The 14,330-nt window shown below is 37.1% G+C and overlaps 1 protein-coding gene across 5 annotated transcripts in view; it reads right to left on the bottom strand.

Annotated features, from left to right (window-relative positions):
- LOC132203717 (lachesin-like) overlaps positions 1-14,330 on the bottom strand; it is a 123,825-nt gene that overhangs the window by 37,816 nt on the left and 71,679 nt on the right. For all 5 annotated transcript variants that reach the window (XM_059631680.1, XM_059631682.1, XM_059631684.1 and 2 more), the window contains one exon: positions 8,025-8,217. In XM_059631680.1, coding sequence (XP_059487663.1) covers positions 8,025-8,217 — 193 coding nt within the window. The remainder of the gene's footprint in view (positions 1-8,024; positions 8,218-14,330) is intronic.

Genomic DNA, 14,330 nt, shown 5'->3' with positions numbered 1-14,330 from the left:
CAAAAGAAAAGAAGTATTAAATTTTCCAAAACATAATTTGAAAAATTAAATTACGTTTTGGAAACTGATTATTATTTCACCACTTTTTGCATTTCTGGCAAATAAAAAACGTAGAAGAAAAATTAAATAAAATTTCTTAGCTTGCTGTTTTTTCCAAGTGCCTGTTGTGAATTTTGAGCCCAAGTAAGAAGCAATAATGCGCTTATTTGAGTTTGCGTAACATTTTGTTTTCTTCAGATATTTTATCAAATTGTATGTATACAGTTTTATTTATTTTATAAGGGTCTTTCCCTACTAAATTCTTTCTCTTTCCAGTATAAAAGCATAACTCAAGCCTTTTCTTGCCCTCTTATCGTAGCACGTCCCCGTAAGTAAGAAAAAGTGGCGTTGCCACTTTTGCAAACAGCTTCTTCCTCGTTGTGCTGCTTTCAAGTGGGACGCAGATCAGGAAGCCAATTACCATTGTAGATGTATAAGTAATTGGCGTAATCTGCTTATGCTCTCTGGGCGATAATTAGAGCCGACCTCGTTACACGCACACCACCTTGTGGAACGAACGCCTCCAAAGGACAACAACAATCAAACAGAGCTGCAGCGTTTCTAAAGCCGTGATTATTCAAGCGTTAATCACATTAAACTTATTGTGCGCATGCAAATGATGTGCGCCCCTCTTTTACACACATACATATCGCCCGTTTGTGCAGTACAATGAGTGCTCTGCGCCAAATCACTTGTTCTTCTTCTCTCCACCTAGCTCATTTTCGAAAGCCGCAAAACCAGCGTTCTGCCTCGGCTCCATTTCCACTTTGTCTATTTTCTGTTTTGTATGTTTTGTAACAACTTTAATCGCAAGTATAACGCGCAAAGCCAAAGTTAACTCTCTAGTTGCTGCTGTGAGCTAAAAGCGTGCCCTGTTTTGTGAAATTTATTTAATTTAATGAGTGGCGCAGTTGTGCAAGCTTTTTATGCAAAGGTCAAAGACCGCTTAACAAATTGTAAAAAAAAATAAAGAAATAGAGAGTTATGACAGATGATGTAGAGAAATTAAATGACTTTGCGATAACATACCATTGGTGCATTTTTATATCAATATTTTCGTAATTATAACAATATTGATATAATATCAAAAATAGTATTTTATTTTTAATTTTATTTTAATTAATAGTAAAATTGAAACACTCGGCTGATGTGGTGAAATTTCTAAAAACTCGGCTGATGTGGTAAAATTTCTAAACACACACCAGTCGAAATTATTTTAAATCAATAAAAATAATGCCAATGAATACTCTGAATTGATTCCGTATGTATTTCATCGATACCAAATGCTAGATAATTTATTATACTTTTTAGCACTCTGCACTTCAAAAATTTTTTAACACCTCAGAAGTATCTTAATTTAAAAACACTTAGTACACACGCACGTTTAATTATTGATGTGTATAAGAATGTATTATATAATTAAAATATCGGCATTTTCCGTTAGCCACTGCAAGAGGCATGCGTATGTACCATGTGCACACATGCTTTGCACTTGTTCCCTTTTTAATCTGTAGCGCGACAGCGGCAATTATCAGGCTGCTCTCTCTTCGCGCTGTGCAAAAGAGAGGGCAAATATTTCGTGCGCATATCTCCGTCAGTCAGCTTTTGATATGGTGATTGCAGTGCTGAGTCGTGCGCATTCTGTTTTATCTCCTAATTAGCAGGCTTATGCCCTTTGAGCATATGCATTAACAAAAACTCGCGCCCCTTAGTTGTGCCATGGATATCCGTATTTCAAACAAGCAGAGTCAAAACGTGGAAAACAAGCTGGAAACTCCACTTCGGTCTGCTGTGTGTTCACATTTAAACTGAAACCTGGGAGAAAATCTGGGCTCTACACAAACAGCGACTGATCTCAACAGGTACACTCGAGTGCTTTCTCAACAATGAATTTTTTCGTTCGCTTCTCGATTATTGAATAAATTTTTCCTTCGGGTAATATTGAAATTGTCTTTGCCAAAGCCGGAGCGAAAGCGCGATCGCAATGAAATAAAAAGTGGAGACAGAGCACCACCAAGGCCTTTATTTTTCCATTACAGTCAATTTGGCTGGCACATCTCCCCGACGCAGGCAGTTTGGCTCTCTGTCCTGCCAAATGAGGTGGAAATGTCAAAAGTGAACGTGGTGTTTTGCTCGGCAGCCCCTTTGATCAGCGCGCAACACCACTTTCCTCCGCTATCTATCTGCAGACAATGAGGCATGCAGTGAATTTTTAGATAGCGACGACGGCAACTATAGGACGCCCTTTTATGTGGCCAGTGCGAAAATTCGCAGCAGAGACACCCTGGAAAAAACGGACCCCTGGCCTCTTTCTGCACGTCTGACTAAAGCACTGGCGCGAAAACTGGGCATTGATTGCCGTCTCGGCATCCAAAACAGAGGGAAAGAAAAAATAGACAAACAACTGCAGAGCAGCATATTCGTTTGTATAAATATCTTTGTGTGCCATTTCAGAATCTAGTACATATTCTATTTCCCAATAGGCTCTCACTCAAAAAGCAATAAAAATACAAACAATTTAGAATAAATTCCATAGATTTTGATTATTAAATGCTCTTAGAAATTATATTTTTAGTTTATTTTAGGTTTCCATATTTTGACCTAAAACTGTATGAATATTAATAAAGAAAAAAAGTAATAAACCAGAAAAGAAGAATATCAAAGTATCAAAGAAAATAGAGAAAAGTATGTCAAAATCAAATTTAGATCTCAACAGCGAATAGGTCAATTTATTATTGTTAAAACCTTGTGCCATCTCAATAAGAAAAATGGTATGCAAATAAATAAGAAATGTTAAGATAAAAAGTTTCGCTCTACGTTGAGATGGTGGGATATACAGCAAATATCTAATGGTAATTTTGCCAGCAGGAATACATTATGTGTGTATGCTCATCACTGAATTAAATTAAATTTCATTGTTTTATATTAATATTTATAATCATTGTTGAATCTTTCCTTTTCGTTTATATTAAAAATCAGAGCATTCAGAGCTCATTTGAATGATTGAACTTCATTTTCCGAAAGATATTTTCAGGACTTAATAATTAGGAGTCTCTTTCAAGAGCAATAATGACACTCAGAGCAGTGCTGCGGAAAAGCTGCGAGAGGATTATTTTCACAGGTGAAAACACCGAGTGAAAGGAACTCAAAACTCATAACACACACACGCTCAACTTTTTCTAAGGGGGATTGTGCGTCACCAGCCAGCATTTTTTGAAAAATGTTTCCGCGAAAGCAGCTTAAGCGCTCTTTAAGGCGTGCGTGGCGAAATTAAATTTGAGATAATAAAGAGACGCGCTGCAGGTAAATAAGTCGCTGGCTCATGCAAGGTGACAGCGCCGCCGCTTTCATGTAGCGCTGCTCAATCAATTTAACGCGTCTCTTCGTGTTACATATCAAAGCGCGCGCCATGAATATTTCACGCGGCAAAAGTTACACGAAGAGAGCGAGCGAGCGCGAAAGCGAGTGGCAACGCCGCTGTCATCTCCGGGTGATGAAAAAAAAGGACGAGCCAAAGAAAGAATGAAAGAAGAAAAGTTGCACCGCAAGAAGTGAAAGAGGAAGAAAGACAATGATTGCGCGGTGAGCAGGTGTGAATTGTCACAGTGGCAAAAATATTTATCACCCGCCGCACATGAATTATAAAACGGGAAAGGGAGGAAAAAGAGGAAACACACGCAGACAACCGCCCTGCAACGTGAGAGGGAGGCGATCCATTTTTGAGTTATGCAACCGGCACGACGTGCGAGCTCAACAAAAAGCCTAAATCTGATTTTGACTTGTACGTGTGCTTTCGAGAGAGGGAGGTCTCTGCTTGGTAAAGGTGGTGGCAAAAGGGCTTCAAATTTCAAGCCCATATAATCCAGCCAAATGGAAAAAATAGAATTGGAAAAAAAATGGATCTAAATATGACTTATCTTTCCTTGTTTGGTTTTGAATTATTTAAGTTGCTTAATATGTTTTCAATGATCTTTAGGTTGCTCTAACTGATTTACTAACAATAAGATTGACTTTGTTAATTGATTTTTTGAAGTAAAAAATAAAATTAATTTATCTTACGTGTGGTCTTAAGAAGAATAGAATGGTTAAAACCAATTTACTCTCTTAAGTCTTTAGAGTGATCGAGTCTTTTGTTCAGTCTCAACGTTTTATTTTATTTCCAGCTGTTCAAATTATAAATGTTTACATTTTTACTACAAGTTTTTGCTGAATTTGGAATGTTCATGAGTATTTCAAAGTTTTCTCAGCTATCGTCATCGTTTTAACTGAACATTATTACAAAAATATATTAGATACTTATTAGAAAAATAACTAATTTGTCTTTTCAGAATTGTTTAGAAGCCAATTAGGAAATTCATGAAATAACTGGCAATATGACACTTTTTATTTAATATTCTCCAACGCAGTTACTGTCGGAGCGATATAGCTTTTTGATTTGTTCAACCCCATGTGAGGGAAGCGCGCCCTCTCTCTCTGCTGGTTGATGACAAGAGGCAGGCGATGTTTTGCGCCAGAGACTAATTGTGTTTGGCCTGGCCGAGTACATTGGCTGGAAGAAGCGGATAAGGAAAAATAGGAGAGCAGAGAAGGAATGGCTATCGCAAGACAAACGACCTGGCCATTAGGAGGTGGTTTTCTCGCGCGTAACTGCGAGAGCAAAGTTGCGCGCCGCAGCCGAGCAAATTGCCATTAATTTAAGCAGCTGCAGATTTCAAACGAAGAAAGAAAAAGAAAGAAGAAGAGAGGAAAGGAAAGGGTCTCGGCGAGAAACACAGGCAATTAGGCTGCAAATTGATTCAAGAGCCACTTAGCAGACGGAATGAATTTATCCCCGTGTCTTATTAGCGCGGCGCAACAAGAAGTTGTAACGCGCGCGCGTTTTATTTTCATTGCCTCGAGGGCCCCTATTCATCATCGAGCCGCGTCTCGCACCAGACTTTATTAAAAACGCCTTGTGAAGAATCGCTTTTTGCATTTGCGCCTCGTTTAAATGAGAAAAAAATGCTGCCAGCAGGTGACGAGTGGGCCAATAGCAGCGCCACGAATTCGCCAACTTCAAAAGGAGCTCGAATTAGCAAAGCGAAAATTAGTAAAAATTAAGCCGCCGCACATTTCAAGCTGGGGAGATTAGGAGCAAAAGGGTTCAAAGAGAGGCTGGCTTAACATCCACCCTAGAATTTCCAATGTTCATTTGGCAAAAACCGGCAAAAGCGTTGTTTCTGGTCAATTTTTGCTGCGGGTAATATTATACTAATGTAAAATTTTGATACTCACACCACCGGTCGAATTTTAGTAGCGTGTGGGCAAATATTTTACGAGCTCTGCGGCTGTGTCAATTGGCGAAATTATCAGTCATGGGTGGACCTGAAATTGATATGGCTGGTGGGGAATACATCTGCCATATTCGTTTCAAAAGTTGGAGAAAAAAGGATAATATTAGGTTTTTGGTAAATAAATTGATAGTCAGTTGATGCGTAAATAATTATTTAATCTATACTTAACTGTAATTTCGCATTAAATTTATCAGACATGGTAAATAAATTATTTAAAAAATTAAATTAATGTAGGCTTGCAATTTAATATTGAACATTATACATATAATTTTTTTATCTGCTATTAAAAAAATTACACTAACTCATTTGCTTCAAGTAAATATTTTTCCATCTTTTTTTTCTGCAATTTTTCTGCAACGAGGAAAAGCCCGATCTCTTCATTTCTATTTTTCCATCGTTTGCTAAATATTTATGTTCAAAATTCAAGTGAATTAAAATCAAAATACCGATTCCTTACCTTTTGTTAAATTGGAATCGGTTCATTAAATTTAAAATCAAGATTTTTAGTGTCAAGTTTCCGTCAAAATGAGTTTATCCTTTTGAAAGGCTGAAAGTTTTGGCCGAGGCTGCGTCCAGGACGAGAGAAGAGGCCAAGCGTCTAAGAAAAATGTCAATAAACGTCCTGTGGCGCGAGCAGGACGCCGAGGAAAAATGAGTTTTGTAGGCAAAATGCAAAAACGTCGACGGCTTGAATATTTTACAAATGGCTCTCAGCCAAGGCTGGCAAGAAATATACGCTTGGGCACTTCTTTCTTGCACAACTTTATTGAAAACTTCTATGGCCAATGGACATGATAGCGGTAAAATGGCCCGGCATCAGAAATTTATGGCCTTCCTCGCGAGGCTGTGAATTTTATTCGCGTCATATTTAGTTACGGAGAAGAAAGGAGTTGTTGTGGGGGGTGAACGGATGCGTGAGTAATCAAGCAACAGATCAACTTGCTGACACATTTCACGACTTGTTGTTATTATTTGACTGCGCTTGTTTATTTGTTCATTGTCAATATTACACACTGAGTGAGAGCTGCGGCGAGAGGCAATTCAGATTTGCTCTTCCCTACGCCAGACTTGGCACAAACATTGCAATGAATAAAGAGAACATCGACACAACAAAAGGCGCCAACTCGCGCACGTCCTTTGTTGAGAGCGACAGGCTAAAAAATAATAACCAAGGAGGGCCCATTAGAAAATTATATTTTGCAATCACATTGACAAAATGTTGAGGGGAAGTTCAACATCTTGAACTATAATTTCCGAATTTAATGAATTTGATAAAAACCAATTTTTAAATATTGACAGATAAAAAGAAAAAATATAATTTCAAACAGTAAATTTTCAAAAGCATTACAAATTCAAAAGTATTGAAAATAATCAAGGAAGAAATATTTGATTTTTCTTGCTCAAGTTTTCTAAGCCAATTTCGCTCAACTATTTCACAATTAGCAGGCTCTATGAAAAAAAAAATCCAAATTGTGGCAGATGAGATCATTTTGACTTTTGAAGTTTTGGAGGGAAAAAAATTACTATTCAACACTAGTAAGAGTGCCGTAATAGTTACTAAACTTCAACACTTCATTTTTTTCTAGAGTAATTTTGTAAAATAAAATTGGAAAAATGATGGACGATTAAACAACAAAATAACCGGGTTAAAATCGTGTACTCAAAATTAGAAATTGATTTGAAAAATTTTATTTTTAAAAAAAAAATATATATATTATTTAAATCGGTAAAAGTAAAAACTTCTACTTAAATATAGAAAATTGATATATTTTGTTCCGTTAACTTCTCTCCTTTTGAGTATTTTTCCCCTCGTCAGTTTTTCAAGCTCCAACGATGAATAGCAAAGTTCTTTCCAAGATGATCCATTACAGAAATCACAATCAATCAGTATGAATTTTATATCAGAAGTTTCGGCGAGTGCTCAATTATTTTAATTAATCTTCCCCGCACGAATTAATTTCCACCCCAATCACATTACTTTAACAGCCCCCCAGAAAACTAATTCTCAAGAACTTTCTTTCTGCCGACTTTGCCCGAAATCAAGCAGAATTATTAATCAATAGAATGGCTCCCCCTGAATCAGAAGAGAGAGTTGGAGAGAAAAATAAGGAAAAGGGAGATAGAGAAATTCCCCCAAATAATCTTCCCCGCTTTTTATTTGGCTCGTTTTGCTTGGCAAGGGGCCTCGGTAAGTGTTATGAGCGGTCTCTGTATATTAACGCCGCTCCTCTCATTTTTTGTCGCATTAGCGGGCCACGCGCTCGCCCCGTTGTATTTCAAACTCCTTGGAGATTCTCGCGGCCACTTTTTCCCTCTGCTTTAATTCTGGCTCCACGTTCTCTCGCCGGCTGTTTCTCTCTTATTGTGAAAACAGACCCGAACGTGACCCTGCATTTATTGCTTCGAGAGAGACAAACCGAATTTATTCAATTACAAACGAGTTCGGCCGATCCCTCGTTTTGTCGATAAATTCCCAATTTTGCTAACGGAAAGACTGCTATCGTATCTATACTTAGAAGCGGAATAAATATTAAAAAAAATGTGTTTCAGCGGAAAAGTTGTTGGTTGGTCGTAGGGTGCATAAAGTACGTACTTCAGAGTTTGGAGGGGGAGGGGGTTAGCTTGGACAATTTGAATAACGGCACGACTGACCTTTGGTCTTGACGCCGCTCGGCTCCCGAATCACAATCTCGGAGTTGTCCTCGCGCCGCCACTGCACGTGAGGCGTCGGGTAGCCGCGCGCCCGACACGTGAGCTTGACGGTGCCACCCTCGGGCACCATGACGTCGCCGGACGTGTCCTCGTTCACAATGTCCGGCGGGACGACTACATCCAAGTGGCCCATCTGTAACAGATATTTCATTTAGATTTCTTGAAAAGATTGTCGTTTTTTAGAAGAAACTATAACACACATTTGAATGCCATCCAATGTGTCTAAAAATTAGTATGAAATTTAATTGAAAATTGAATTTTATCACGTGGGGGGATATAAAATATAAAAGTTTGACCAGAATTGCAAATTACAAAAACAAAAAATTTAATAGACAAAATTAAAAATTATTTATTTAAATGAAAAAATTTATTGTAAAATTAATTTTTTTCATATGTTATACTAAACTATTAGCTATTGTTACTGTAAAGAAAGGTGGTTTACTAGCTCCGCTTGAAACACACGTCGTTTTTGTTATTTTGCAGGAGCGACCATCGCGATGATTGCCCGCGGTAATTTGGTCTGCATTTTAGCTCTGGCTTTGTACCTTTGCTGCGCGTGCGATTAGCCCGCATTTCGGATTCAGGCCACATCGCGCCGGGTGTGCGCTTTTCCTCTGTCCGTCCGTTTGTGCCGGTTTGGGCTCAACAAGCAAATCGAGCGCGCGCGGTTTGTCTCCCCGTTCGTTGGGTGTGCAAATAGCTCACCAAATAGACGGTTTGCTTTACCCTCAGTCCGCCAAAATCGACAACAAGCAAACACACGCGGGTATAATTTCGCTTGAGCGTGATAATTTTAATGGAAAGGTAAACAGGATGAAAATTGGTAAAAGTAATAATTTCAGCTAAATTTTCATTCTCAATGGAGAATGCATCTAAAATTTTTTCCTCATAAATTATTAAATTAACTCAATTTTCAGCTAATATTTTAAGCTACAACTCATAAATTTCAGAAATATTAGAAGAAGGTCGCATCTTCTTTGAAACTGCTCCCTGAGGAGGAGACACAAATTTAATAACTACTGTATTCCTCTTACACGACGAAAAATATTTTTTTACATTTCTTAAGAAGCTTTTAGAATGATTAATGAAACACATATCACACTGTAAAAACTTCTAATGAATATTATTTCATTCTCGCTTTATTCAAAATAAAGATACATTATTTGGAATTGATCTATGTAGTGAAGTAGGTTAGGTTTAAATTAAGCTTAAATTTTTCTTCCAAATAAAATGACTTATAAAATTAATATAAAAAAGTTATAATTGCACTCCAGCCATTTATTTCTGTGCACTGAACTTATTTGATGGTATTTTAAAATTGACATTTAATTATAATTAAAAATTAAAATACAAATTTTTATTAACTTGAAATTTAAATAAACTTAATTAATTAGTTTTTACGTTTCCATTGTTTTGAATCTGAAAACATGATAGGCATCAAGTATTTGCATCATTACATATATGTATCCTTATAGGTTCATTCACCCCTTCTCGAGCTGTGTAATAAGCGTGATTCGTTCCACTGATGGAATTTTCATCATTATACAGAGCACAGCTTGAATCGGTCCTAGACTGCATACACTTGTATGCAACATGTTTTTTACAGCAGGTAATATGATATGAGACTATGAGTATGGATGCGTTTGCCAATTAAAGCGTCGAACGCAGCGAGATTTGCCGCAAATGCAATAATAAGGCTGCAATTTCTGGAGCAGCGAGCGAGCTCATCATTACTTTGAGTGGTTTCCAGCAAACATGCAGCCAAATGATTTCGAGTTAAACAGACACAATGATCATGTGTGTACGTATATGTGTGGATACGCAAATAAATTTTCCACTCTCGGCCCCGTGTAATCGATTTGCATGCTTGTGCACACAGCCAGGGAACTGGAATATGAAATTACGTTCATTTGATCGGGCTTGCTTTTGTCAAATTGCATTTCCATAATTTTGTATATTTTGAAGCGGTACAAGTTAATTTTCAGAAAGGCTTGAGCGTAATTGTTGCAAACGTTTGTAATCCAAAGATTATAATGGTGCATGCATTTGCAATAATTTCTGAGTAAATTAATTAGTTTAGACAAAGTTCTATAACCACTACGTACCTTAGAAAGACAATTAGATTGGCATTTTATATATGCAAATATTACAAAGAAGAAATATAACGGTGTATGGTATTATTTCCTGAAATTTGAAATGTTACCAAAAATTTTGAATCCTTATTATTCTGATGCATATTTAGTGCAGCTGTACATTTTATGTGTGATTTAATCAAAAAATTGAGAGCAAATAAATAGAAGGGCATAATTATATTATTTTTTTTACAGAGCATATTTTCTTTTAGATAAGAATAAGAAGAAAGCTTTTGCACACAGTTAAACATCATTAAAAATTACAACATTTTCTTATTATCAGTGCTTCATAACAATCCGCTCTTCCTCAGGAATTTTAAATATACAAAAAAAAGCCAACGTTTTCTGCTAATAAAATAAGTCTTAAGCTGCGAGTTTTCAAGTTGTTTGCCAGAGAAAAGTCTATTCATTAATCACCCTAATTAATGCTTAGTTTATTCTGTATGCCAAGCACTTTTACAAGATTATTTAGCTGAAAAGTAAATTGATTTTTTTTATTCATGGCAAGCAGAATATATCTAAAATAATAAATTGTGCGGCAGGATTCATTTACCCACACAGATCAATTTGAAAAAGAGCAATAATAGAAGAGTGTTGTTCCTTTTTTTTTAATAAAATAAAAAACTTTTATCGTAACTAGAAAACCAGAAAGTTGCTCGCTCCCATATATGGTCTGAAAAAAAGAAATATTCTCTTTACAAATAGAATCTTCTCTTTCACTCTGCAGCGTCAATTCATTTAAAAAGCTCTTGTTGTTGTCCCGCTCCCTGGCGGGTCTTTCGCCGCCGAGTGTGGCATCCAAACAATGCCGTGTGTATTGCTTGCAGTGCAGTACGTCCATTATTGTATGGTGAGCTTTCAACGTAATTACAAAAATAACCGGCAAACAACTGCCGAGGGCAAAGAGAGCAAGCCTCTTGCTTAGTTAGTTCTTTCCGGTGCGAATCGCTTGTGCTTTTCTCACGTCTAATTTGGGCACTTGGGGCCACGCCGGCCGATCCCACGCTACTCTGCGGCCAATTAGACGTGGCGCGAAAAACACAGGGAACCCAGCAGGTGATTGCAGTTTGAATAATATACACAGAAGAGCGAGGAGAAGTGGAAAAGAGAAAAGGGTCGCACACTGAAATCCTCGCCGGAGATAAAGAGATAGCAAATCCCATCAGCACGCGGACGAGACGCAGCCAGCGGAGAAGAAAAACTGTGGCTCTAAACGAAGTCATACACACTGAATGAAAAATCAATGCGTGGCCTAACCAGCCTGCAGAATTCAAACTTCCACACGCGGTGCATTTCGTCGAGATAAACCAGCTCGGCGCGTGTGTTTCCCTTTCTTATTTTGTCGACGGCGGATATCTCACTTCTGTCGGAGCGAGTGCCTTTCGCCAGAGTTTACAGCTTCCTCGGCTCCTTCCTTATTCTCATTGTTCGCAAGACCGACCGACCGTCTGCTCCGCCGATATATTTTTCGCACGGATAATCTTACGCATCACTGCGACTTTATCATCCTAAAACGGGACGGCCCGTGTCATTTGTTAAACGGATACGAGAAGTCGACCGGTTGCGTTGGAAAAAAATGACAAATTTATTGAGTGACCAAAGTTATGATTACGACTCGCAAGAAAACTCTTTTGCATTTATCAATTCAAACGTGATTTTCAAATAGAAACTTTTGAAATAATATTTCTTAAAATTCGCCAAATAAAAATTTATGCAAAACAAATAAATCATCACATGGACGCAAAAAAGGATGCAATATTTTGATCTTATAATAATAAGAAAATACTTAGATCATATTTCCGTCCACCATTTGCTAAGCGTTTTAGAAAAATGCAGTTTATTTTACATTAAACAAGTAAAAATAAAAAGCTATTTTATTCATATGTTCCTATCTTTCTAGCTCTCATTTCTCATTATTCACAAGTTATTTATCGATTCAATTCTCTGCCTAATTTTTACAAAGATGTGAATGATGAGGGCCAAACCAAGTAATATTAACATAAATTACGAAATAATGTTAAGATGTGATTGTGCAGCATATTTATAAATATTTGTATGTTGACTGATAAAAACTATTTATAATAAAAATGCGAAAACAAATTACAGTAGCATAACCTTTAATAAAAAAAATTAAATCTTTAAAATACTTTAAACATTTAAGCATAATAAGTGTTCAGTAAAGAATTGTTAAATATTTTTGTTGTAATTGTAGCTAAAAGTTATCACAAGTAGTTAAATAAACAAACAGCAGAAAGTTACGTAATAAATAACAATATAACCGGAATAGATTTGCATGCGTGGTTGTATAAAAATTGCATTCATGAATAACTTATCTGACCATAAAATACGGCTGTCCACGCGTAGGTCTGCGTCTGCAGCGAGGCTAATTCGGCCGCGCGCACCTCGCCGCTAATCCGCTCATTCCAGGTCGCAGTTTTTGCATATGCGGTGTCAATTTTTAGCACCCCCCTGAGCGGTTGTAAAATATACACAGGGCTCATTTGCATTTGGCCGTTTGTCCGCGGCAATAAATTGGAGCTTTGCCGGCGGTCGGCGGCGGCTCCCTCCAATTAGATCCCAATTAGGCCGGATTAGGCGCAGGTGCTTCTTTTGATCGGCGCCATTTGTCAAATTCGAGGCGACACAAACGGCACGTGTGTCGTTTTTTCTGGTGATTTGCGGGCAGCACGTGATCGGCATCCTTTCTCTTCCAAGTGGGTGCGTGTTTTTCTCGGCTGACGTGTCGGTTAATGACTGCTAATCGCACTCCAAGTGGAATTAGCGCGGCTCAAATTCTGCCTGTTGCTGGCGTGCAGCTGTCAGTTCGCACCAGCACTTACTTAATGAATTAACCGGCCCAACTTCTTACGATATTATTTCGCCCACCGACTTTCTCTCTCACATATATACACTTCCTCTTTCTTTTTTCTCCTCCACTTTTTTTTATTAAATCCGCCTGCCGAGCAGTTTGAGTGGTGATCTGAGCAGTTTTTACAGCGCGATTTATTATTGGATCAGGAAAATGCGCAGGCCGGCAGAGCAGGGACGGACTGCATGGCGCTCTTTCTCACTTCCAGTTAGGCGAGCGAGTCAGCACCGCGGGGTTTAGTGCAAATTGAATCCGCTGATTTAATAACCGAGTCTGCAAACCAGCATGCAGAGCGGCCAACGACTATGCACTCTTTCAATCTGCCTTTGTGAAATTTTATGCCGAGCGCGGATTATTAATGACTGGATCGTGCACGAGCACTCGCTCATCCACCGTGTGCGCTCTCACTTCGGAAAGCTGAATCAAGACGAGAGGTTGTTCAGCAAAAAGCTTTCAAATATCCTTTAGAACATTATTAAATTCAATCCATTGAAGGTGAATTTAATTTAAAAATCACTTCTATATAAAATTTTTCACAATGACTATGAACGTAACAAAATTCAGTTAGTTGATTGCATGCAAATAAAAAAATAAGAATGTCATTTATTTGGTGCCCCATTATTAATATCATCATCATAACATAGTAGGGTTTCTCCAGAATCAGATTATTCCAACCAACATTAATTAAATAATTTATGACTGTTCAGGATAGGTTATATTTTTTTTTGTATGAGCATTAATTCTGAAGTTACAATTCGTGTAGAGTGATATAATCATGAAATTCTCTAATAAAATTCACATTTTTAATGTTTAATGCGGTTTAATGCAATTAAAGTATGTATTGATTAACATAAAATGAATCTTGGAACAAAAAACAGGGCCTCAATGGCCTTCCTACATCATTTAAACTTGTTGAAATTGTTATGTAGACAATTTTTTGTACAACAATCTAGTTAATTTGTAATTTTAATGTTTATTAAACATGATTAATTTTAATGTATAAAAATTTAACTCAGAAAAAGTTTCTTATAAAATTTTTAAATCAATTAATTAAATTAAATGTTCTGTTAAAAATTCTTTAAAATATATAAATAATTATAAAAATATTTTGTTTTTAATGAATTTCATGAATATGTAAACAGTATAAATAATTTTAAAAAATCTGTCACTTCCATCATTGATTTACTAGGAGTCCATGTACTTAAAGTTTTGAGTTTGATCTGTTAAAAAAGGCATCAATTTTTT

Source organism: Neocloeon triangulifer, unplaced genomic scaffold, assembly GCF_031216515.1.
Source record: "Neocloeon triangulifer isolate White Clay Creek 2 clone unplaced genomic scaffold, ASM3121651v1 ptg000017l, whole genome shotgun sequence".
Taxonomy (NCBI): Eukaryota; Metazoa; Arthropoda; class Insecta; order Ephemeroptera; family Baetidae; genus Neocloeon; species Neocloeon triangulifer.
The sequence above is the reverse complement of the archived record's forward strand: the minus strand, read 5'-3'. Positions and strand labels throughout refer to the sequence as shown.